Source organism: Topomyia yanbarensis, chromosome 2 (assembly GCF_030247195.1).
Source record: "Topomyia yanbarensis strain Yona2022 chromosome 2, ASM3024719v1, whole genome shotgun sequence".
Lineage (NCBI taxonomy): Eukaryota > Metazoa > Arthropoda > Insecta > Diptera > Culicidae > Topomyia > Topomyia yanbarensis.
Window position 1 is genome coordinate 121,715,038 of NC_080671.1, and position 27,766 is coordinate 121,742,803.

The 27,766-nt window shown below is 41.0% G+C and overlaps 1 protein-coding gene across 3 annotated transcripts in view; it reads right to left on the reverse strand.

Moving 5' to 3' along the window:
- Window positions 1-715: 715 nt before the first annotated feature.
- LOC131679808 (chorion transcription factor Cf2) overlaps window positions 716-27,766 on the reverse strand; it is a 198,168-nt gene continuing 171,117 nt past the window's right edge. For all 3 annotated transcript variants that reach the window (XM_058960555.1, XM_058960556.1, XM_058960557.1), the window contains one exon: window positions 716-9,783. In XM_058960555.1, the coding sequence (XP_058816538.1) occupies window positions 8,196-9,737 (1,542 nt within the window). In that variant the 5' untranslated portion in view covers window positions 9,738-9,783 and the 3' untranslated portion in view covers window positions 716-8,195. The remainder of the gene's footprint in view (window positions 9,784-27,766) is intronic.

Consider the following 27,766-nt stretch of genomic DNA (forward strand, 5'->3'; position numbering starts at 1 on the left):
AAATCTCGACGACCTCGGTTGAAATTGAACCCAGACCAAACAGAATATAAACAAACAACATTCCATAGGTTGGATGTTATTGGCTCGAATCAAAACTTGTGGAAAGTAAACAAAGTTCATTTCATATCGTCAACCTGGCTCCCAGGTGCTGAAATCAACGGCTGGATGTTGTTGGCTCGAATCAAAACTTGTCGAAAGTAAACAAAGTTCATTTCATATCGTCAACCTGGCGCCCAGGTGGTGAAATCAACGGAGTGCTGGAGCGTTGCCAGAAAAATTTTATTTCCAGATCAAATTGTACTAAACTTCCCAGTTTAACACAGCCGGAATGCTGGCTGGTTCTAATTCGTATTCCGGCTCCGGTGATACAACCGATTCAAGTTAGAATGTTTAAGGGGTACCATTTCGATGCGGCTTAGCCGCATAACCGAGGTCTAGAGGGCGAGGTGGCCACCGACCCGCCGTCGGAAGCAAGCGAACCTGTGATCCACTCGTTTGCCCGGCTTACTCAAACATAGGGGCTATCCCTAGTTTAAGTCCGACTGAGCGGTAGCGAAGTCGGACAGCACGCGCAAAAGCGATGTGGCGTAGCCACATTGGGTGGTGGACACAAAATAAAATTGGCAACGCTAGCAAAATGTAAACACAAATGAACACTCCGGATGAACCTATCGTCAATTGACATTTCGACGAGTTTTGATTCGAGCCAATAATATGGGCCCGAAATCAACGGGGTGCTGGAGCGTTGCCAAAAAATTTTATTTCCAGATTAATTTTACTAAACTTCCCAGTTTAACTCAGCCGGAATGCTGGCTGGTTCTAAGTCGTATTCCGGCTCCGGTGACACAACTGATTGAAGTTAGAATGTTTAAGGGGTACCATTTCGATGCGGCTTAGCCGCATAACCGAGGCCTAGGAACCGAAGCGGCGCAAAGCCGCTGAGGATCCACCGGGCGAGGTGGCCACCGACCCGCCGTCGGAAGCAAGCGAACCTGTGATCCACTCGTTTGCCCGGCTTACTCAAACATAGGGGCTATTCCTAGTTTAGCGGTAGCGGTAGCGAAGTCGGACAGCACGCGCAAAAGTGATGTGGCGTAGCCACATTGGGTGCTGGACACAAAATAAAATTGGCAACGCTAGCAAAATGTAAACACAAATGAACACTCCGGATGAACCTATCGTCAATTGACATTTCGACGAGTTTTGATTCGAGCCAATAATATGGGTCCCATTCCATAGCGTCAAACTAGTGCCCTGGTGGCAAAATCGACGGAGAGTTGAAGCGTTGCCAGAAAATTTTTATTTCCTAGATTATGTTTTAGGAAACTCAATAACCATCAGGGAAACTCCGGTTTTTAGGGGCGATCTGCGGGCCTCCTGGTTTTACGTTAATTTCTCCGGACTCGGCGAGACCAACAAACATCCTTCATTAGCCCATTTCGTTTGACGTTAGCTTTTTTCATAACTGTAATGGGAAACATGCAATATAAAATATATTCTGAATTTGTTTTTGATGTTATTTTTCAAAATATCACCCTTATTCTTGTTTATGACGAATACGAGATTGGTTCGAAAGTGGTTTGTATTCCCGTTTATGACAGCAAAACCAAATGCGGTTACTATTCGTTCGTGTCGCTTTCGAACGAATCTCGTATTCGTCGTTAACAAGAATAAGGGTGATCTGCTCCTAGCTCTTTGGGTAGCTCGCGGGTACTGACAGTAGGATGCGAGAAACCTGCTTGCAGCATATCAAATTGAGTTTGTCATGGTAAAAGCAACTAGTCGGCGCAGATCCGCTTGGCTTTCACTATGACATCATCCCTTCAGTTTGCTGTAAGCAGTTTTCTCGCATTCTAATGTCAGTATCAGCCCCAGCTCAGCTTCTAGCCGATACTCTGTAAGCACCCTTTCTCTTATTAATTGTGGAGGAGTGCAATGCTCGTTCGGCTTATTTTCCACCTCGAGAGTGGCTGCTTTTGGATTCTTTACAATTAGTCAGGGTGCAAAATTTTACACCTAACTAAATCGACAAGACCGTTCACAAATTCATTACAACTTAATGTGGACTGCACAAGAACAGTGATGAGCATTTTGCTTTGTCAAAATATGTGCTAAATTGCCAACCTGGCGAGTTACAATAAAAGGACAGAAAAAAGCATACATGTCTTTTTAATGCATTAGGTAACAAAAAACAAGGAAGTGCTCAAAAATGTTATGGAACAATCGACTGTTATCGGCTCGAATCAAAACTCGTCGTATGTAAAGAAAGTTCATTCTTTAGCGTCAAATTGGCGCCCAGGTGGCGAAATCGTTAGAGTTCAATGGATGGAGAGTTGCCAGAAAATTTTTATTTCCCAGATTATAATTCCAAAAAATATTGGTAAGCATCCGATACCTTTCAAGCAAACCTGTGATCTACTCGTTTACCCGCTTTACTCAAATATACATGCTAAGTCAGCCAATAGTTGTTCAGTAATTTCTTTCGACGACTTGCACAGTAAAGTGATATTTTTACGGAGCTGTCAGCAAATTGTTTAAAAAATTGCGGTAAGGTTTTCATTTTTTAGCGATTTTCAGTAATTTTTCGAATAATTTGCTGAAACCCACAATATTTTTCATTGAATTTATAAGAACTTCTGTTTTTTCGGTACATAAACATTATCCGGTACATAAAAATTAAATACTGACTGACTGTTCGGCAAAATTGTACCAACATTACCGAACCTCGTCAAAAAGTTACAAAACAGGTACAGTAAATCATCTGTCACGTCGCCATTTTCTGAGGAAACTGCTGACTGACCAGTATTTTTTGACGTTTGTATAGAACGTATTGCGGAGAGTTCGGTAACCGAATGGATTTACTGAACTGATTACCGAACAGTTTGCTGTTCAAAACCCCAGTAAAATTTTACTGTACCCTGTAATTCAAATTGAGTGTAGGGGTTATCCCTACACGGAAACGAAAAACTACCTAAAATTGAGTTCCTTTGACTCAATCTCGTGGTATCGTGGGGGAACTTAAAATTAGGTAAACCGTGTTGAAGGTAGTTTCCATTTAATCACGGCAAAAATTACAACTCATTGATTGGTTTTTTATACTCAAATTTAAGTTGAATTTACCTAATTTTGAGTATACCCCAAACAACTCAAAAGTACCTTCCTCCACGGAAGACCTCGACTGAGTCGAATCTCTCGTTTTGTTTTCGACAACACTAATAAGTGCGAAAGCGACGCACAACTCAAAAGTAAGTTAAAAGAACTTATGCTGCAGGTTGTTTTATTTAACCGTGTATAGTTTCAATCGATTGTGGGGCCCATATTATTGGCTCGAATCAAAACTCGTCGAAAGGTCAATTGACGATAGGTTCATCCGGAGTGTTCATTTGTGTTTACATTTTACTAGCGTTGCCAATTTTATTTTGTGTCCAGCACCCAATGTGGCTACGCCACATCGCTTTTGCGCGTGCTGTCCGAATTCGCTACCGCTCAGTCGGACTTAAACTAGGGATAGCCCCTATGTTTGAGTAAGCCGGGCAAACGAGTGGGTCACAGGTTCGCTTGCTTCCGACGGCGGGTCTGTGGCCACCTCGCCTGGCGGATCCTCAGCGGCTTTGCCTCGGTTATGCGGCTAGGCCGCATCGAAATGGTACCCCTTGAACATTCTAACTTGAATCGGTTGTGTCACAGGAGCCGGAATACGAATTAGAACCAGCCAGTGTTTACTTTCGACAAGTTTTGATTCGAGCCAACAACATCCAGCCTCGATTGTGTGATCGAATCAAAATCAAATTGGCAACACTAGCAAAATGCTACTGTGGATGAACCTATTGTCAATCGACATTTCGACGAGTTTTGATTCGAGCCAATAAAAGGGCCACCGCTAAAAGTGGGCTGGATGTTGTTGGATGGAATGAGAACTCGTCGAATGTAAACATAGTTCTTTTGGTAGCGTCAAACTGGCGTCCAGGTGGCGAAACCATTAGAGTTCAACAGAGATCTGGAGCGTCACTAGAAAATTATTTCCCAGATTTTGTTGTAGGGAACTTCCGGTAATCTTCCGAAACCATTCAGGAAAATCTGTTTAAGGTGTACCAGTATGATGCATCTTAGCCGCATAACCGAGGCCTGGGAACCGAAGCTGCGCAAAGCCGCCGAGGATCCGTCAGATGGATATCAAAATAAAATTACCAACACTAGCAACATGTTGAATGAACACTCCGGATGAACCTATTGTCAATTCACATTTCGACGAGTTTTGATTCGAACCAAAAATAGGGGCCCGTCAAAAGTAAACAAAGTTCATTCCGTAGCGTCAAACTGGTGCCCAGGTGGCGATATCGTGAGTTTAATGGAGTGCTGGAGCGTCGCCAGAAAATTTTTATTTCGTAGATTAAATTTTAGGTTACTTAGCCAAGTAAGCTCAGCCGAAATGCTGGCTGGTACGAATTCGTATTCCGGCTCCAGTGAAATAACCGATTCTAGTTAGAATCGGTTGTGTCACTGGAGTCGGAATACGAATTAGAATCAACCAGAACTCCGGCTCATTTCGGGTTGAACTTTACTGGGTTCCGGAAACCATCCGATACCCTTCAAGAACCTCTGCTTAAGGTGTACCAGTACGATGCGGCTTAGCCGCATAACCGAGGCCTAGGAACCGAAGCTGCGCAAAGCCGCTGAGGATCCACTGGGCAACGTGGCCGCGGTCCCTCCATCGGAAGCAAGCAAACCTGTGATCCACTCGTTTGTCCGGCTTACTCAAACATATGGGGCTATCTTTAGCTTAAGTCCGCGCAAAAGCGATGTGGCGTAGCCACATTGGGTGGTGGGATCAAAATATAATTGGCAACGTTAGCAATCCGTAAATGAACACTTCGGATGAACCTATCGTCAATCGACGTTTCGACGAGTTTTGATAAGAGATTATAACTACTAGAGGGAGCAAAGCGCTACTGTCTCCATGTATTCACGGACTGAAACATGGGGTCTCGCTCTAGCATATTGTATCCCATACGAGACATAGTTGGTTGAAAAAGATCGATTTCAACGGATTTCGTCGGTCAAATTTAATCAGTTGTGTCGTTAGAGAGCTGCTGACAAAATGCTAGTGTTGAAATCGTAATAAAGAGTGCTGCCGTTTTGGCTGACTTTCACTCTCTCCCTTACTCTTCGTCTCTCTGTCAAAAAGTACTTGGTTTGGCAGGCCACATGCAGTTGTGACCGTAAAACCAAAAGATTCATCTTTACCGGTACTATCAATAATGATGTGTATGGAAAAGATGTCTACAGAAGCGTTTTCTACCATTCACCAGAAACCTCGGTAGTCCAGTTCTATGCATAATGCAAAATACGCCAATATAGCCAAACTGCCCTGAACTTCGGCGAATAGAAAAATAATGTTAATTGTGAGAGAAAGAAACTTGGTTATATCCTTCCAACGTTTTTGTCAATAAAGTTACTTACATGTATACATTTCGCGATTCATAGCAATCAAAAGCTGTTTTACTCAAAAGTGAATGAAGTCTAGAGAAAATTTTCAATAGGATCTAAGTAACAATGAGATTCTCTTTGAGATCTTTCTCTTCTGTTCATTACTTGGCCATTTCATTTACTACTCTACTCTTTGTATAATATTGTAGTAAAAACCGTCGGCTTTCGATATGTACTGGAAAATTAGTACAAAGTGTTGTAATGACGTCGTAATAGACGAAATAGAAAGTAAACAAAGAGGCTCTCAATGTTACTTACGTCCTATTGAAAATTTTCTCTAGAAGTCTGCTTCACTTATGGCGATTTCGCTTGAACCTGAAACTGAGTCAGGTTCTAACCCCAACCGCTGTCAGTTCATACATTTTGACAGCAGTTGGGGTTGGGAACTGACTCAGTTTCGCCTCAAACGAAAACCACATTAGAATTCGAACAAATTATTTCTTGAGCGTTTTTTCAAAACGTCATATCTGCAATGAGTTACTCTCTTTGTTTACTTTCTCTTCTGTTAATAATTCGGTCACTTTAACATTTATCCTTCAACTCTTTGCATAATATGCTAGTTAAAACCACTGTCTTTCGATCTGTACTATAAAATAAGTGAAAAGTGTTATAGTGATGCCGTAAAAATTGAAAGAGAAAATAAACAAAGAGAGTAACTCATTGCAGATATGACTTTTTGAAAAAACGCTCAAGATTTATTCTGTGGCAGCGTATCTAGTGGTAGAATTTAGAAAATTTGTGGTAGTGATTGCTTTAGAAATTATACCTGTTTCAACGATGAAAGTTTCACCACGCCACGATACGGTCAGTCTTAAACAAGTTGTGCAAGATGGAAGACAAGAAAATTGAACTTGCATACTCGCATCGAAACCCCGCATTGGCCTGTCAACCTCAGTGGCATTGTGTCCCAACATCGATCTATTTATGTAGCGTACTAAGTTGTATTTACAGTTTTCTTTAATTTCCGTTTGATAATATACGATACTTTTCGATTAGACGGAATTGCGGTCTTTTTGGCGTCTAAAAACCTTTGTGAACGAAATTGACTTCATTGTCACGGTATCTCAGTAGCACTTTTCGGCTGTAGTGTCAGCTTACCAAATCTCGCCAAAATATCATTGGGCCTTTGTGAGCCTTAATGAAAGAAAATATTTCTCTAGGAATTCTTGCTTATAAAGCTTTGAGTTCATTGTTTCTTTTAGGATAACAAGTTTAGCGTTAAGCCCGAAATTGCAAATTCCTTGCCAGATCATAAGTTTCTGGGCAAATTTATCAGCGAAGAAAAGGTTTAATTTGCTGGGGACCTCGTGCTGTAGCCAAGTAAAACTTTTGTCCGGGAGCCTGCAGTAATGGTTTTGCGATGAGGAAGAGGTTGGGGGAGGTACTCGTCTTCGATCTAGCACAATTTTTTGGAGATCCAAGACGAAACTTTCACAACTGAAACATGTGTCTTTTTCAAACAAATCACAGTTGTACAAATTCGACGAATACACAATGCCATACACTTGATAACTTTGCTGTAAAACATATCAATTTCCGGTGATTCCATTAATTTTGTCCCACGGATAATATCAAACACTGAACTATACTTTAGAATTATAAGGTACCCCCATTTCTTCCTGCGCTACGCCACCGACTGGATGTATTATCTGATCAAAGTTTACCACCAAATTGGAGATCTGGGAGGCACTGTGCAGTAATTGGTAGTAGAAATAATGAAATCTACCGGAAGCACGAGAGCGAAATAAACTTCCGTTCGCTGTCCTCCTGGACTGGAAGCAATGAAATGCACCGCACGCGTTCTCTCTCTATCTATCTTCTTTCAGTGCTTCATGTGTCAGTGAATGTGGATGTGTGGGAGGGTGAACCGTAAGGAGGGCGGGAATTTGGGAAAACGTGTGTTTTGTTGTTGGTTTCTGCTCTACTGTAAAAATGTGTTCTAGTTCTTTCTCTAGTTTTGTGAAGTTGTTCATACTCACAATAAGGCACACTGTTCAAGGCGTACTTTTTGGTTTTTGTAGTTCTTTTGTGTTAAAGTGTGTGGTGTGTGTATGTGTTTAGTGTTCTAGTACTTTTCGCTGCTACCGACAGATGTCACTAGTTCTACTGAAGCATGGGAAACTGCTGTCACTTCTAAGATAAACGGAAATCGAGTATTAGAGGGAATGTGCGTTCTAGGAAAGCTTTGTTGCACGGGAGTAATCACTTTGTTGAAATCGCTAGACTAGTACGTACTAATGGGCACAGAGTATGGTTATAACATGAAACTCGAGAACCGCGAGTATAGTTTGTTCTTTTGTTCGTGACCATTCTCAGTTAGCTTTAATAAAAAGTGCTATTCTAGATTTTTTAATTCACAACCTTTGAGATTTCTACTTGTTCTCCACTTTTGCATGTTTAATGTTTTTTATCGAAACACGGGAAGGAAGAGATTTAATCCTACAAAACTACTTTTTCGGGAATGAGTTCGGGAATAGTTCAAATTTCTTAGAATACGCTTTCAACAACAAACTGGAAATTCTAAACCTACTAACACAATTGAAATTGGCAAATTGGAAGAAACTACTGGAACTACAAAGAAATCGATAAAATGGGAAATCAGGAATGCAGTGTGGTTTAACTGTTGCACTGAAAACTACTCGCTGTTTTGTTTTCACTACGGTCTGTCTACTGCTATACAGGGAAGGACTTCTGGTGTTGGAGTGCATCTAGGATTCAGTCTTTGTTTCGATAGCGTAGCTGCCGGGGCTCGTGGCGAAGGCTGCTTCCTTCTTGAGAGCCCTTGAATTGACGGCACTGCCGGGTACCGAATGGAAATTTACCATTGGCAATAGTAGCGGCTTCTGGTCCATCGAAGAAGGACTTTCGACCGGTGATCCACCGGAACTTCCGCCACGTTGTGCATCGTAGCGAGTGTGGGTTCGCATATGACGGGTTATCATGTCCCGTCGACAGGCAGCGTACGGACATTGTGGGCATTTGTACGGTTTCTCGCCAGTGTGCGTCCGTTGATGGGTCGACAGGTGATCCGAGCGGGAGAAAATCTGACCGCAGACTTTGCATGAGTACGGTTTGACACCGGTATGCAGACGCATGTGACGCGTCAACATATCGGAACGGGCGAACGATCGTTGGCAGACTTCGCAGATGTAGGATTTGGTGATGTCTGTTGAGCTAGAGCGGCTTTTATGCCGGGAAGCCATATGCTTCGCCAAACGGTCCTGCAGGGAGAACAGCTGGCCGCAAACTGGACACATATACGCGACGTCTGATCCTGGAGGCATTTCTTCCACCACCGGTGACACGTTGAGGTTGTAGCAGGCGGCTGCAGATTTTTTGGTGTTGTTGGACGCGACGTCACCTTTGACGATCGATGGCAGCGGCTGTGGGGGTGGAGTATACGTCAGCTTCGGTTCCAGCTTGATCACAGAGTCTAGACTAGGTGAAGTGTGTAATAGCTTCGTCTTCATGGACAAATCCAGGGGGTATTCCTGGGGTTCTTGTGGCTCTGGAGGTGCTGCAGGGGCAGTCTCCGGTAATTTTTGCGGAAGCTGCTGCAGATCGGAGTCTGAGTGGCTCCGTTGCCGGGCAATCTCCTGATACAGGAGCTTAGTCTGCTGCGGAAAGTAGTTGAACAGTGCAAGCGGGTTCATGTACTGCAGCTGTTTGTACAGATACTGTTGAGGTTCCTGTTTGATTTGTACCTGATTCATATTGTTTTCGTCAGATTCGTTCAGACGCAGCGGACTAACACTGATCCGGGGGCTGGCCGAATATGGAAACACATCTTCAGTGGAGTCTTCCGCACTGGACCGTGACGCGGAACGTTTTATCTTGTAGCTTATTTCACCCACGTTATTGTTGTTGTGATTAACGGTCGACCCGTTGTGATGAAGCTTGTCCAGCACGGCCGACAGTCGCTTCCGTTTGTGTTTCTTCTGCTCCGAACGGAACAGATTATGATTCGTTGCCGCAGGAAGGTTATTATTGTTCTCCAAACTGGAAGGCGACGGCTGCTGACTCTGTTGCTGCTGTTGATGATGGTGCAGTTGCTGCTGTTGCAGCTGGTAGCGCTGGTGGAGCTGGTGCAACTGTTCAAGCTTCCAACTTCCAACACCTCCACCGCCGCCGCCACCACCACCACCCGCACTGCTGCCATGATGATGGTGAGCTGGATGGTGTGAGTGAGGATGCTGCCGACCCGTCTGGATGTGTCCCATTGGGTCATAGCTACCATCCGCCATAGTCATTAGGTCAGTGATTCTGTGGCGACTCGGAGCGATGAAAATTGATGATCTGGAATGGGAGAGAGAAAGAAAAGGTGGTGGTCAGGTTCAAATTCCATCTATAGCATTGCTTATATATTACAAGTTTAAATCAACGAATCATAGGGTTTGAACTTATGACTAAAAACCTGTAGAACAAATTGTTATCCACTCGCCTTAACTATATCGATAATTCCAATTGAGGAATGCTCAAGTTACAGAAAATTTTGTATTTTTTTCTGAACCAATCCCCACTCTACGTTACCACTAAAACGCCTAGTACTATTTAAAAACTCACAATTTTTTTCCGTTCCGTTTCATTAATAAAATACCCCAATCTATCCGTGAATCCATATGCTGGGATAATTGCACCATTCCCTCGGTGGTGGTGGTGAGCGAAATAAGAAAGTAAACCCTTCAATTCTCACGCCAATTGTACTCATTTTTTATCAAATTTTAGCAGCGTTGATCTACATAACAGTTTCTCCTGCCGGTCATTCGTTAAACAGAGTGTTCGTACAAACCACAAAATCACTCAATTGATCCATCTTCCCATCTTGATCTCAAGTGTCGATCTTCATCTGTTTTTGTGCTGCTGCTGCCGGCCCACCTCGGTCAGCCCACGATTCCACGATCGAGTGGTCATTTCACCCAGCCAGCAGCCCATCAAGCCCCCCGGGGGCCAAACGAGCGTCTTTCAGAATCATACCGGACTTTATTGATGCGGCTTACTGTACCAACAATTAACGTCATTCAACGACTGGCTCCACCGGGAGACCTCGTACATTAGCGGGAACCACCTGACGCACTTAATGACCCTGGAGCTGCCATGGCCATGGTCTCGAACCGCTAGTCCAGTCGCGCGTCCGAGCGCCCCTGGGACGATTCCACATTCGATTAGCTTTTCAGATGATTTTATTTTCATTTCTATCATCGATTACTTTCTAGCCAGATTCCGCAGTTCAATCAGCTCAACGAACCGGTTGCGTAGGAAAAATTGTTTCACCTTCCCATTTACCCCGGGCACACAACAGATGCGATCCTCGCCCTCAACCGCAGCTAGTTATAATGATAATAATAATCAATTCATTTGATTGCCATTATAATAATTAATTCAACGTTTGTCCAAATCGGCCAAGCGAGCGCGCGGCTACATTCGGTCCAATCAATCGACGAAAGAAATTAAAAATCGTAAAATAAATTGAGTCCCAGTGGTCAAAAAGAATCCCGGCGGGATTCCTGGGTTCGTGCCACCATCTCTGCACCACCATCGATTAGTGGAGCGATTTTCTAGATGCAACACCACCACAATGAAATCACAACGTCAATAAAAGCGACCACGGTGGTAATCAATTTAAATTCGGCGAACTTCTTAGTATGCGTTCGGATTTGAAAGCGCTCCAGATGATCGAAAACCAATCAGGTTCATTGTTATATTCCGAATGGGACCGCCGGTGGACATTACGGACACCTTTGAATGGTTGCTGATAGCTGGATGCTGGCGAAGGTGGAACCGTTCGTCGCTGATGACCGAAGACAATAAATTCCAGATTTGGGCCAATATTTTAATTATGGGAATTTAAATAATTAAGATATCTTGAGGAAAACCGAACGCTCAGGACGTACAGTTTTAATTGGATTGCCGATGGGCTTTTGCGTTCCCAGCAACAATGGGCGGCAATCCGATGAGAGAAAGAAAGAGAGAGAGAGCGGATGTGCTCTGATTGGAAATAAATGAGCTGACGAGCTGTAAAATGTGGACTTATCGGGACGCTAATTAAGTGAGAAAAGATAGAGGCCCTGATAGGATAACCGGGTGATCAAAGTGACTGGTCGGCCAGTCAGCTATCAATGATGATAAGCTTTTTTTACGGCGAGGTGTGAAAGCAACTGTTAACTAAACGGTGAATGGTTCGAACGAGTGCATCCATTTTTAAACAGCTAGTTGTCAACGTTTTTATGCAACGTGCATTGTGGATTAAAAGAACTTGAGTATACTCAGATTTTTGGATTCGACATTTATGCAGGGTCTAATCGAATCCGAACTAGTGTCAGTTCGTACATTTTGACAGCAGCTGGTGTTCGCACCGGTCTCAGTCTCGCTTCAGACATATATTAGTCATCAACAATCAATACAATGGCGGACGCCTTGTAAGCAATGAGTAGGATATGGGTATGGCTTACACGATAAAATAATTTTATTTTATTTTTTTCGAGAGTTGTCCTACTGGAGCTGATGAGCTAGGGTTTCGGAAGGACTCCTTGTCAGTATCACTCACTACAATTGCAGACGAAAAGGGAAATGTCACACACTAAAACACTGTTTCAAGCCAATTGTTGCGGGCCGTGATTCTGAATGTGATATACATTGTACGGTTAAGATATGTGCGGGCGTAGGGACTTCGCGATCGCGTGTATCATCGCGAAGGGCTCGTACGTTTGTACGTTAACGTATTCGATCGCATGTGCGTTTGTAGGTCACGTGTGCTAACGTGTATGTAACTTCGCATGTATAAATTCTATTTTATAATCGTGTGTTTTCGCATATTAGCATGTGTTATTGGATGATTGCGCGGACCGTGAATCTGATGGGGTAAAGTGCCAATTTTCACCATACTAAGCAGGGTGCCTCACTAATTCATTAATTTCTTGGCCTAAAATCAATAGAATGCGTAAAAATTGACATCAACAGCTTTGCTTCGTTGTTAAGAATCAATATAATAACATAAATACGCTGAAAACAGTGAAATTCTCGTGTTTGAGTGCAACGAAAACTGGAATCGAGGGCCCCTATTGTTGCGCTACCATTTGACTTAATGCTTTGAACAAAGATGGCAGGCACTGCTCTAACCAACGGCTTCAAATGGGTGGGTGTTAATAGAATCATGGCGATTATGGGCTATTTAATTTTCAGTGTACGGTTCAGATGTTAACAGAGAGTGAGTTCTCCCATATTTTGTTTGGTTCACCTGAAGGCATTGGACCTATGCTACTAGGGACGATGATAGGGACTTCCTAACGTAACCTGTTCATGAACGCGCGAGCATGGGCGTTTCTAGGATCACTCTTGAAACCGTGTGTGTGGATGATCGCGAAAGGCTCGAGCGTTTGTATGTTAAAGCTTTTGTCGCGTGTGCTAACGTGTATGTAACTTCGCGTTCAGAAATTCGATTTTATAATCGGTCACACGGTTCGCATATTCGAGTGTATTTTTGAATGATCGCGCGCGGACCGTCAATCTGATCCTTAATTTTTAGTGTAGAGTACAGACGATGAAAGAAAGTAAGTTTTGCCATATCATTAGAGTTCCACGTCATGTGGCCATGGAACGTGTTGTATAGTCAATATAAGCGCCAATTGTTTTACTGGCCCAACAGAATGCATAGACCTAGGCTGCTAAAATCGAAGGAAGAGATTTCCGGACGTGACCAATGCATTGTCGCACGAATATGAACTTGAGAGCACGAAGTTTATAAGTTTTGCTTAATCACCCGTGTGTTTTCATATTTGCGAAACCGTGAGCTTTGGTGTGAGGGTAGAAACTTCTGAGTGTGACAGATTTATGACAGCGTGAGCGGTGGGTTAATGCTTGAGAGCTCGTTTGTAAATTTATAGCTGCTAAAATGTTCGCCTAATTACCGGGGTGTTTTAATGTTGGCGAGATAGCGGGGGAAGTTTATAACCAGGGTTGTGTTGTCGCGAAGGTCACGAGCTTTTGTACGTTTGGAATGGGAGAGATTGTGAGTGTATATTAGAGAATATGCAATTGATTGTGTTAGTGATTGTTAGTATGGATCTATATTAAGATATAGTACCGTAAACCGGGGTGACATTGATCACTTTTCGAAGTAATCATTATATATTTTTAGACGCAACATATTTTCTCAAGTTTAATATGTTTAAACCATGTACTGATGTATGGAGAACAAGATTGGATGGTTTTAACTAAAAATGTCCGCTTATAGATATTTTTACAAAAATAATTTCAAGTTGAACTCAGTTTTCGTGTTCCGGGGTGACTTTGATAACCTGAATGTTCACCCACATTAAGTTATTGATGTCAATGTTTTTCATTCAAATGTTTGTTTAAACTAAATGTGGAAAGATACTCATTGCTAAATAGATGTTAATTGGTATTCCACAAAGTATTTCAATGTACTGTAAAATTCGAGTAACCAAAATTCGTATAGTTTGTGTCCAACTAGAATAAAAGATTCTGAAAACCTTTAAAACTGCTAAAAGAGTTTTGTTTCAGTATTTTATCAATGTACAAAAAGTTTCATCCATTTTAACACGTTGGAATATTGAACAATAAAAAAATGTCGCGAATTTTAGCTTAAAATAATTTAAAATAACTTCCCAAAAAATTTATTAAATATAAACAAACTCTTGAAACTAAATTTACTTATCGATTTTGTTGGCTATTTTCGGCGACACCGGCTCGGCGGTAAAACATGATGATGAGTTATGTTCTACCATAGACCATGCGGTAGACTTGGGTGCAACGCCCAACTCCTATTCTGCAGAAGGCAAAGAATTCTTCACATTTCCTTTCGATCATGCCCATATGAGCCTGCCTAGTTCTAGTTTTCCGTTCTAAGTTTATAACTGATTCGCTCTAGAATACCTATCCGTCTTTCAATTTCATTGCTTTCGTTTCTCTTAGTCTCAAATTAGTCGAAAATAGCCAACAAAATCGATACAGTAGAACCTTGCGGCAATTAAAAAATAGTAACACTTAGTGCACTAGCGCGACTGCCGAAAGGTTAAAGCAAAATTAATGCACGAAATATGCTTGATGATGTTTGCAATACCTAGATTAGGGGATGCTCGGTTGTTGCTTTCCATTAAAAAAACTTTTTTCAATTATCGTAATCTCTTATAGTTTGCCGAAAAAATTATGGATGTTTCACTTAAAGAGGCAATGATGTACGAAAAGTGGAGGAATATAGCAGGTAATATAATTGCAGCTATCACCTATCATATTCAAATCCTGATGTTCTATATACAAATCACAAACATTTTTCTGCACTCTATAAAATTGCTGAAATGTCAGTTAGTAGGTTTAGGCGATCACAATTCATTCCATGCAAGGCTTTCCGTAGTCTGCAATTTGGTTACAGCTTTGAGATGGAACAATCTGATTTTTACAAGTGAACAGCGTGATCTGAGTATATCTAGTGTCAAGAGCCGCAAGATGGAATCAAACGCGTCAACTGCATTCTTATCTCACGAACTCCGCTGTTAGTGATATTTACTGTAACGAAATTTATTTCTCCGCATAACGACACCAATTGTGCAATTAACTCTACGATAATAAACAATAGAATAGATATTAGAAGGGAAGAGTATCTGTAGTCTTTTGTAACAAAAACCTGGGGTTTTGTCCCCAACTACAAACTCCTAGCTAGATCAGGAATTTTTATAGAATCTGTATTAGCGTAAATAAACTTGAATTTGCTGGGAATATATTCTCGGGTAAGGGCTAGATAAAACTTGATAAAAGATGCCATAAATTCATTTTACGTGACATGTGTTCGGAATGTTTTTTTTCGAGAGTTGTCCTACTGGAGCTGTAGAGCTAGATTCTCGGAAGGGCTCCCCGTCAGAATCACATACTACAATTTGCAGACGAGACAGGCAATGTCGCCCACTAAAACACTGCATTAGGCCAATTGTAGCGGGCCGTGATTCTGAATGTGATGTTCATTGTACGGTTCAGGTATGTGCGGGCGTAGGGACTCGCGATCGCGTGTATCATCGCGAAGAGTTCGAGCATTTGTACGTTCACGTGTTCGATCGCGTATGCGTTTGTATGCCGCGTGTGCTAACGTGTATGTAACTTCGCGTGTATGAATTCTATTTTATAACCGTGTGCCTTTCGCATATCCGCGTGTGTTCTTGGATAATCGCGCGCGGACCGTGCATCTAATACTTTATTTTTTGGTGTGCTGCTAAGATGCTAAAAGTGTGAGTTCTTACATATCACTAGAGTGCCCGGTGATGTCGCCATGGAACGTGTTGTCTAGTGGATATGTGCTTTATTTTTTAATTGGTCCTACTGACGTACAGAGGACAGAGAGTAATGGCTTCCGGACGTGACCGATTCATGAGCGCGCGAAAACGGACGTTTGTAGGTTCGTGTTTGAGACAGAGTTTGAAACTTCGTGAGTGCTAAAACGTTCTCCGTATTACTGGGGTGTTATTAAGTTTGCGCGATCGCGAACGTAGGTGTGCGTTGTTAATCGCGAAGGGCTTAAGCGTTTGTACGTTAACGTTTTTGTCACGTGTGCTCGCGTTCATGTGACTTCGCGTGTACAAGACTGGATTTTGTAACCGTGTGGCATTTCCTATATACGCGTGCGTTCTTGGATGGTCACGCGGACCTTCATTCTGATAGTTTTTGGTGTACAATTCACATTCTGACAGGGAGTAAGTTACCCCATATCACTAGAGTCCTCGGTCATGTCGCCATGTAACGTGGTGTCCAGTGGATATGAGAGCTTTCTTTTTTTAATTGATCCAATTGAAGGCATTGACCTAGTCTGCTGATATCAAGGATACAAACATCCGGAAGTGACCGATTCATGATCGTGCGACCGCGGGAGTTTTTGGGTTCACGCTTGAGACCGCGTTTGAAAATTTATAGGAGCTGAGACGTTCACTTTATCACTGGGATGTTATCATGTTTACGAGATCGCGGGTGTAGTTGCCGGGGATGGTCGCGAAGGGCTCAAGCATTTGTATATTAACGTGTTTGTCACGTGTATGCGACTTCGCGTGCATAATTTTGACTTTATAATGATGTAGCGTGTATTCTTGTTTGATCGCGCGTGGACCGTGAATCTGATGTTTAATTTTTAGTGTATGGTACAGATGGTAGTCCGTTTCCCTATGGGGAAACCTGAGTTCCAGGTCATGTCACCATGGAACGTGGATTGGTTCAACTGAAGGCATTAGTCCAGACTGGTAAAACTTTCGGACGTGACCGTTTCATGATCGCGCGAGTGGTGGGTTAATGTTTAAGACCGCGTTTGGAAGTTTAAAGATGCCATGTTTACTTAACTACCGGGGTGTCTTCATGTAGGCGAAATCGCGGGCGTAAGTATAAGTGGATTATTTCAATTGCATGGTCGCGTTTGTGGCCAGGTTTGTGTTATCGCGAAGGCCACGAGCGTTTGTACCTATATGAGTGTAGATAGCGTATAGTAGAGATATACTAATAAAAGGAATCATAACATGCCGAATAAAGAAAAAAAGATGCAAATAGCTTGACTAGAAGTGTATAAATTGAACAATACTATTTTGGTATACATAAATAATGGTAAAGCAAACTTATAGATGTACAAAAGAAATAACCAACGAAGTAGAATAGAAAAACACATGTAACATGCAATCAAACTCGTCTAAATGCAGTAAATGTTGTATATTTATCATTAACGACAATTGCATGCTGTTAGACTTTCATCATGCTATGCTGGCCGGGAATGGATGACTCACGAGCGCCGGTAAATTTATTTTACCCTAATTTATCCAACCCGACTTTCCCGAATGAATAGAACCAAATGCTCAGATTGATCACCAGAAGTATCATCTACTATTCTATCATATACGTCAGTTCTGCATCCATTCCCTGACCCAACTGTCACAAATACTCAGACGAATACATACATAGATAGATATACGACTAGCACATAACAGTTGTACACTCGAACGAAAAACTACGATTATCACAAAGCTACAACTAATAGGTTTCTACTTATTCTACTTTATAAAATTAATTTAATTATTAAATTAAAATAATTAGTATATGCACGATGACGATGTCGACCGATAAATGGACACACAAACCGCCAGTCGGCCACTCCACCGCGCATAGACCAGTGGTTTAGCGTTTGTATGCGCAGGTGCAGAGTATGCAGCAACATATAACATAAAAAAGCGCATAAGCCCTCTCGGTCTCCTCGATGCACCACTATCGAGGCGTAATGCAATACACATCTTAAAGCAATTGATGCTTGATGATGTTTGCAGTACCGTCAAACCCCTAAACCTTGGGGAGGGACATGTGTTCGGAATGTTTTTGGACTAAATTCCTGTGTACGTCATTTGAAAAAAAAAAAACATCATGGTATTTCATTTTATTTATGAACTAAACAGGATTTCTTCACGACTGTAATATTTTCCGATAAATTGCTGCAATTTCGGCAAGCATTTACTGATGTAAACATCTGCATTGACCGCTTTAGCTTTGTTTGGACGGATCAGCGGCACTGAAACACCCTTCTCAGAAACGGCTGTCTACACCAAAACCTTCCGCTCGAATTACGATTTGCCGAAAATTTTAACGTCGTCTGGTATTGCTTCAATATTGTCAGCGTAATAGCCATAGTTTTCACTTAATTTATGGTGAAAAAATGTAAAGTACGATTAATCATCCAAACTGATGAGTTTTTATTCACAGAGTGTTTACAGCGAAGTGTATGGCAGCAAATTGGTATATTTTCGAGTTGTTTCACTGCACACTTTGGTGCTTGTTTACGTTGATGATAAATTACTTTGTATTTCTTCAAAATATAGTTACGCATGAAATACCAAATGTTCGTGCCATTTCGTGTTGATTGTTCAACCTTGCTTTTGGCACAAGACAGAATTTTTTTTTGTTCAGCCATTCAATTTTAGTGGGTGGGTTTTTTGCCATCACGATAATCCTTCAAAAGATAGTTGAACGCGAGATTCGCTTGTTTTTGAACACTTGAAGAATTTCTTTAGTGCTGAGTCATCCGAACAGGTTGCCGACAGATATACGTAAATCCAGCTTTTACGACATTTAGTTTCCAAACAATGGCGCAATTTAAGGTTAACAGTACAGTTAAGCGTGACAAGTACATTGGTAGACATTTTTGTGTTTGTTTATGCAGTAGAATAAACATCCGAATTTGGTCTAAAAACATTCCGAACAGATGTTATGTCTCGTCGTTCACAAGACTCAACAAGAAACCTTTGTCGTAAAGCTGCTAAACGGCGATGCGGGTTGCTCTCATCTCCTATCACTGCGTTCATGATTCTTTATTGATGTACTAAACGTAGCAGTTTCGACGGGCATTTTTCAAAAGTCGTAAACAAAGTAGTAGTTTTTTTTAATGTGGAATACAACTCATCTTAAAACGAAATACTTCATCAAGGCACGAACTTTAGCTTTATTAGAAAGATAAAAATCGTTCGACTAGTTTCACTGATATAACAAATCTATTGAACACAAAAGTTTAATGTTTTGCACTGTGCCATCTGAAGTATTTTATTCAATTAATAACATAGTATCATTGTCATGGCCAGTACTTCTATGCTTACAGTCGTGAACATTTCGCACTAGTTGTCACTTGAAAACTATTGCGATGTCATTATTTCCATTAAAAACTCCATCTAATTCGCATTCGACATTCCCACACATTACCGCAATCTCAATGCTGATTCTTCATCGATTAGCTCTTAACTGTGCTCAGCCGAGTCCTCGAATTTCAATCAGAGCCTCCAACGCCCGGTTACTCGTTTGACAATCTCCTCAACACATTTCACTCGTCATCTCCAGTCACCGCCCACCAAAAGCAGCCCCTTTCAATCAACGAATCCACCGACGCCCCTCAATTAATACAGACTTTCATTCTTTCACCTGTCCGGGGGCAATCCAACCGCCGTCCGTCGGTCGGTCGGCCAGTCCAGCCCGACTCAAAACTTACGTTCCCACATCGAATCGGCTAGCTAACCACAGGTCCCATTCCGCAGAATTGTTCCGCTCGTCATCACTGCGATATGATTATTTACGAATGTTTAAGTCAAATATTATCATAAAAAGCTTTATTATGTTAATATATGTCTTCTGTCCCACTCTTCCTCGCCATCGCTGGTTTTGCCCATCATATCGCCCTCTCGGTCCCGTTTGCGGTTACGCTTATTCCACTTGACTGCGGCATTCGCTTCTGTCCTGATCGCCTCCCCCGAAAATAAGACGCGAGAAGCTTTTGTTTCCATTCACCACCAGCTGCGCTCGCTGGTCGACGTGGTATAGATGGGTTTGGAGAAAGAATGGAAAAAAAAAGTCCGAAACCCGATCGAAAAAGCGTTTTAATCTCGATTCTTATGTTCCAAATTTAAATAATTCATTCGACTACATCGTCCAGGTTCAAAGACTTTCGGCGCAGCTTCCGACGACGCGACGGTCACTCGCTTCGGAGAAGAAATTGGAAGTACTGCCCGAGCTGATGGGTATATACTTCAACAGCAACTTCATTACGAAAACCGCGAACCTTTGCTGGAGATATCGCTAGGTACTATACAGTTGAGTAAAAAAAAAATGAACCAGCATAAGTTGCTTTCCACCTTCTTGTTCCCTTCTTTGTCTCGTCGTCGTCGCCGTCGTTGTCCTGCTCCTGTCCAGTACGTATGCAATTTACATGCTGTGGTTCTTCTCGAATGCAGATAAAAAGGAGCTGATTTCTCGCCCACTCACCTCGTAGCATTCGCCCACCGACCGCCACCATGCTCCATCAGACAACAGAGGGGGCTGGCATTTTTTTTCAGTGGCCAAGATTGCAAGCTCTCCTCGTAATCTGCCCACTTTTTTTGTCTGCGTTATTCCAAGGAGCCTCCCTCAGTCTCAGTCCCGGCAATTTTCGATGGCTGGTTGGTTGGCTGACTGGCCGTTTTTTTTACATTTTTCAAAGCCACCACCAATTCTCAAGTGCCTCCTTGTCTTTTCGTGATGTGGTAGGTGGGGAGAAAGGGTGGATAGCCACGCCGCCGCATCTGTTCCCTGCCAGACCGCGCGCACTCGTTTCTCCTCGCCCGTAGGTCATGCCTGAGAATGTTATTAACTATAAAGATATTTTTTCATAAAATGCTTCTGCAGATGTCGGATGGAGGAGGTTGTTGATGAAGATGATGGCCTAAGGGTGTTTCGCTCGATCCCTCCTGAGTGAAAGACCGTGGCGAAATAATAAGAATCTTTGCTGTTGTTTTGGGTATTGTTTCGTCGTGTTTTTTGTCAGTTTGCCTCTACACTTGACTGATATCGCTGCTTTGGAGTTCCTTATCACACGCTATGGAATGCAACTTAAAATTCAATTATTTCAGCAGCCAGATATTCTCATAGGACATCCGGACGAGAGAGGAAGCTTCATCTGTCAGATAATTGCCCGCATCCGTCCGCACATATGCTTTATTTTTCCAATACCTGTTGGCTATTAATGAGGGAGTATCAGCAGACAGCGTTCAAGCCATGGTAATAATAATATATTTCAATAGCACAGAGATTTCCCTGTCATATCCTTGACCGTGCTGCAAACGTGTCTGCGTTGCTTCAGAAACCTCAGGGGATAAATTGTGCGTATATCAACATCAAAACGTACACCTTCATTCATCAGGCTATCATCTCGACTCGAGTAGCTCACCGGTGATGGATACCAAGGCTCCCGGGTACTTTGGATGTTACTGAACTGCCCCTCTTGATGATAGCATGGGAGTTGGCTCTCATTCTTGCTCACCTCTCGCACTCCTTTCCTCTTACAGCAAGAAATCTTGAATGAATAATGACGGTGAGACAGGAGTAGCATAATAATAGAGTCCAGTTTCGCGTCTTGAACTGCATCGAAACAGCATCGCCTGCACACCGTATCCAAGACAAATTACCGGACCTCAGCCTACGCAGGACTCACCCTCCGGTCTTAGACCGTCGCGTCGTTCGAACTCGGCAGCATCGACAGACGAAAGCGATTAAGTTGACTGCGAAAAGTAGTAGCTAATTATGATTTCCAATCTGAACTAGAGCAGTCCATACGCGGCGACGACGACGACCGACGGTCGGTGGCAGTATTGTGCACCGTGAAGTCGACGGACGTTTATGCGGATAGTGATGATGTTGCGTATTTTCTCACCACTCCCCACCGTGCCGATGGCGTCCATAGATCTTCCCTATGCCAATACGCTTCGGCGGTGATGATGCAAGCTGAAGGCTACTAGTGTTTCCTTCTGACAGGTTTGCGGATGTAGTAGCTTTTATATAAAGCAACATAAATCATTACCGTCGTGCGATGGGGCTATAGTCCCGTCTGACAGTTTTGACGGTGTGGACAAACGATTGTCGGTTTTGTCATTCGCGATTATGCAGTACGCCATTTTATATTTTTGTACACGCTGCACTATGGAGAGGCATGTGGCCAAAAATCGAAAATTGCATCAACTCCAATTCAAACAAATTCTATACTGAATGTTTATATATACTTTAGCTAAGAAATTCCCAGAGTATCTCGGAAATATATTTGACTTAAGTGTGTATATGGATTCTAAAGATAAAAATTTTGAAAAATAGAAATATCACGTGCGTTTTCTCAACTGTTCGTATCTTTGTTGAATTTTGAATGAGACATATGTTCAAATATGCCATTTTAAAGCTAAGAATGCCAGCTTTGCGATTATATTATTGGAAATACATATATATTGCATTGGTATAGAGTTATATGAAAAATAACCATTCAAAGTCCTAAAATATCCACAAATTGGATCGGGGATAAAAAGTCCCCCGATGTCCCTCGGAATTCTCGATGGGGGATGCAAGGATAATGCATCTTCTAACTTAAAGCGAAGATTTTAGTTGCCCGAATTTGCCCTAAACTGAGAACGCATCACTTGAAGTTTTAAAGGCAGTCTCAACTAGTCGACCAGAAAAGGATACTTTAGTACATGTTTCGGTTGAGTGCTTCATATTCCACAACGAAATGAGCGTGGACTACAATTTTTATTTAAAAGATAATTGATCTACATTTTTGCTATACAACATTACTGTGTAGCAATAAATGGTACTGAGTTGTACTGGAATTTCCAACTTACCGTTAACACGATCAATGTAACCAAATATTTGAAATTTTTAAATACCATGATTTGTAAATTCAAAAATATTCATGCTTATATTAATGAGCCCCGGAATCGTCAAAAGCAGGTTTTGTGACCAAGAAAAAATTTTATGGCCACTCGCAATATAAAAAAAATGTATTTCAATACCTATTCTGATAGTTTTAACTATTTCGTTTTCGTGATATTGGTTTCTATAGGATTCATTATACCATACCTCCGGAACAAGGGTTCCAAATGAAACACCAATTAATCGAAAACTATAAATATGAAGAAGATATATTGGCATAGCAATCAACTGAAAGAGCGGCATTTTTTAAGCTCATTGGTCATTTCAACATTGAAATAATCACTAAATAGCCTATGCACATCAAACTACTTTCTATTTACTTCTATTTAAATAAATAAATTGAAATATTTATGTCTCTTTCGCAACATGCATTCTCTCTCCGTTACTATTGGTTTGAGGGTTAGAAAGCACATGTTATCTGATTTTTTCCTATTTTTTCGATTTTTGAGTTTTTTGTAACACGGAGGCCAAAGTCCCATTTTCGCTAAAAAACTACTAAAAAAAACTATTTTTTTTGCAAAAATTTTTTTTGTAATAATAATTTTAAGGTCTTGTAGTTATCTGGAGAATGATGTGAAGAACTGTGAAAAATTTCGAAACGATTGGTCCAGTAGATTTTGAGTTATGATGCACACCGCATTTTTTCGAGGTGTCTTTGGAAATTCACTGTTACTTGATCAATGAAAATTTAAGAAAATATTGTTCAAATACTGCATTATTATATGGAAAGTGATTGAACTGACTAAAACTCTCTATGCCTCTTTTTTATTTTTTGAAAAAAATGCCTTGAATATTTTACACCACCCCCTCTTCTCCTCCTCCTCCTCCTCCCCCTTAAGATTTTTAAACCTGGATACGTCCATTATGAATGTTGTTCATTATTAACAACTCAAACAAGCTTTTCACGAAATAATATGGGACAAAATATTTTTGGCCACCTGTTTGTATGGAACCTTCCCATAGTGCGCTGGTTGGTTCAATCGTACCGTATTTGAAGTGGCACAGTATGGACACCTAAATACTACTTTTATGATGCTATCGCATGATGATTTTGATGCATTCTTGGCATTCTTTGTGGAAACTTAAAAGTATTTTTTAAAATGCATACATATTTTAATAATAGAACAATAGTGTATTGCGTTGCGAATCACGGCACCATTTGTAGATTGCATACTAACGATTATCATATTGTCTATAGGTAGTCTAACTCATCATGCTTGTAAGATCAATGTTCGGGAATAGGCATTATATTTTTAGAATTTCCAATAAACCAATAGCATGTGGCATTGCCGGTCACGGCCATCTTCCCCAGTACTTAGGATAGGATAGCAAATTTTGATGAGATACCTACTTAAAGGAAGGCCACCGACTCAGTGACGAGTTGGTCTACGATTCGCCACAAGCAGGCAATACGACCGCGAAATTCGCCACATAAGAATACTTCTCATCACACTGTTATGCAGCTTAAAATTTTTTTAACCGAGTTCAAACAGTAAATTTTTGAAAATTGTAAGGCAAATTAGAATGATATTTTGCGACGATTTGGAAGAGGTAAAACGTCTAGTAGATGGGGTCAATGAAAAAACTGGAAGAAGTCAGAGATTCAGAAAGTACGACTAAAATTTATAAGCAGTGTAGGGTAACAGGGGTATTTTGGACCGCTTTAGGAAGTCATGAGAAAAAAATCTGAAAAAATACGGTTTGGCTATTTATTCTGGATCATTCAATAGGCTAATATGTACGGCCTTATCATTTTTTGGATATGTTGTATTCTATATAGTCAAATAAACGTAAATACTTGGGAAAAATGATAAATAGTGAACGCGCATTTTTGTTATTTTGGACCAGTGAATTTTATTTTGGACCGTAAACAAAGCACATTTTGGACCATTGACTTTCCTTTGTGCCATTGCTGCAAACATATTTTGGACCGATCTCGAAACATATTTTGGACCATCCAAATGTTCACATATCTTTCTTTGTATGATGAATTTGTACATGATTGGGTAAGAAGTGCTTTTCTGGGAACAAAAAGAGAACTTTTTTTAAATGCAGAGTAGATATGCAACGAGGTGTCAGAGTTAATTGGGAGCATGGCGATAATATGTTATCGTTTGGAAATAGCTCACATATTTCGGACATACTTAAAATAACAATTTCAATACATCTGATTACTTTTTTCAACCTAAAATCGATATCTTATGTATTTTATAAGCATAATAACGTTATTTGAATGATTGAAATGTATATACTTTAGAAATAATAACTCTTTGATGTTGGTTACAACAATACCACCTCCTCTTGATTTTGGACAAGATCAGCTGAAATGTGAAAACACGATCAAAAATTTTCAATTCAATGCTTCCTATTAAACCAATTTGCTCAGAATATAACGGGAGTTGCTTTCTAACATGATAATTTCAGTGTTACATTAGCAATATTTCAATTTGTTATGAGCTTTGAATGGAAAAATGTACAAATCATCGTTAAGTGGTCCAAAATATGGTACTGGTCCAAAATACCCTCGTTACCCTATGCAATTTGATGATCCGAAAAACATTCGAATGAGTTCGAATCTGAAGACAAAGACCATCCGGTATCTGATTATGCAAATGAAAATTCATTTGAGCTGGATTTGAAAGATAGATGGGAAATCGGATGCGGCCTTGATGATGTGGGACAAGTATTGAACACATCAGTAGTAGAGAAAACTACTGTTCAATTGAAATATAGGCTTGCTCATTTAGCGTCTCAGTTTTACCTAAGCGTAGATGCTACAAAATTGTTGTTGAGTATCTTTCGAGATGAAGGACTGAAGCTTTAAAAATGTCGTTCTATTTTACTGGAAATTCCAAAGGATTAATTTGTGACGAAAAAATTGCTATCAATTCTCAACTCTCATACATGACTCAACATTTCACTCAAACAATACTATGCGTATTCCACGCGCACATTGATGCCCTGTCGATTAGTTCCTTAGTTGTAAACACTAAATTAAACAAAGAAATTAGTTTGCTCAGTTCAAAGAAATGTTAGCTCGATTGGCATCACCCGGCGGATACAATGCCATCAAATCAAACACAATTTAAAAATACATGCGAGAAAAATATGTGCAATTTTAAAAATATTAAAATAGTAATAGTAAAAACTACTACTTATTTGCAATAAAATAAGATCGAAAAATAAATTAGTCGCATAACAAAACTGGCTAACAACAGTGGCCAAAAAACTAATCCAAAGCTAATCTGAACTGGACAATTATCCTACATAGATTCCAATCTGTAGCTGAGAAGAATTCTGAATATTTTGAAAGATTCTACTATCCAATTCAACAATTTCTACCGGTAGTAGCTATACCGGATTGAATAGAATGATGAAAATAGTTTATGCAGAGCATTGTTGAACGAATTTGACCAAGGGGATACGTTTCCCAAAACGATTAAACCTGGAAGTTTTGGCCATCTTTAGATCATTCGGAGTTGGGCAACCATTGCGAAAGTGGAGCGGGAAGAACATCTGCGGCGTAAATTTTTTTTGCGCATGTACCTTGAAAATCCAGAGCTTCCTCACCGTGTCATTAGCAAGAAACTGGGAATGATTTAAGCTACGTTGTAGTGTTTTGAAACGGTAAAACAAACGTTTGACCGTAGAAATAGTATAATAGGCCGAATCTCTGTATAGTGTGAAGGATCACAAGCGTATAGCCGATGGTTTCAAGAGGAATCTGAACAGTTCGGTTAGAGACGTGGCGAAAAAACTACCTATAAATAAAGCTTTTGTCAAGATACAAAAACACGTAAACGACGACACATACAAAGTCCAAAAGGCGCCGAATCGCGAAGTAAGTCAGAGAAATCGTTCGTGTGGAAACTCTATACTCAGTTACTGAAGCTACCGCATTGTCCAGTCATGGATTACGAGACTTATGTGAAATCAGACTTCCGGCAGCTTTCTGGGCTTCTTTTTTCACCTCTTATCATAACTTCGACTTCTAAGGTCAAACGATCTCCCTACGCTTTTCTGGCCGGATTTAGCATTGCGCCACTACTCGAAAGATGTTCTGGAGTGGTACTAGTCCAAGGAACCATTGTAGGGAGTCTCATCTACCTATAGCTTTAGGGAGCAGTGACAGATATCCCCACATGGGGATTGTGAGAGTTGCGTGAGCCAAAAGAGCATAATTTGTCGTGAGTTACACCACTTGATTTTAGTGTTCCTGAAAAATAGGACTTAGAGCGCCTTTCAAGTTAATGCTTCAGATTCTCCGGGCGGTGTTTGTACGTAGGGCATGGTAATAAATCACGTGGACTCTCCCCACAATAGGCACATTTTTCAACATTAACAATGCAATAGTCAACGTCATGATTCTCTGCGTACTTGCCATACTGTGCCTTATTGCTACAATGATTCATTTGCTTTTAATTAATGCAAAACATGACGTGCGTTACAAACAGCCAAACAGACCTTGCTAAAGAAGACCTAAATAAGAAAAGCATTCCCGCCAAAGGTCACCCGATACGAGTTTGTATTACAATATTGTCTCGTTCTGTGCGATTGCCATACAAAATCTTCACTTAATGAAGCATCGGGTCTATGAAGCAGTCAACCCCGTACATCGGTAGATCAACGAATAATCAAATCGATTCGGTAACCACACCGTCTATCTCAACTAAATGATCGGGCATGTAGACGTGGTAGTCCTCCATAAAGGACTTGTCGCCAGTAATATGATTTTGTTACTTTAGACAAGATATCACAATTTTGAGCCCAACTGCGCGAAATTTCAGATATCTGGCATGGCTGAACATTTCCTAAATTAAACACCTAGCGTCAACTGATTTCACGACAATACATCAACACTCAAACACGAACGAGATCCGGTCGAATCTTTTAGAAATTTTATTACAAGTTTCCAACCATAAATCATTCGAAATGTTGCATGATAGGGCGGATTGAATCCCCTAATAAATCGTCTGCTCAGTAAACCGATTTGCACATATAAGCTCCAGGAAAAATGCTCCGTGAGTCACTATCAAACATC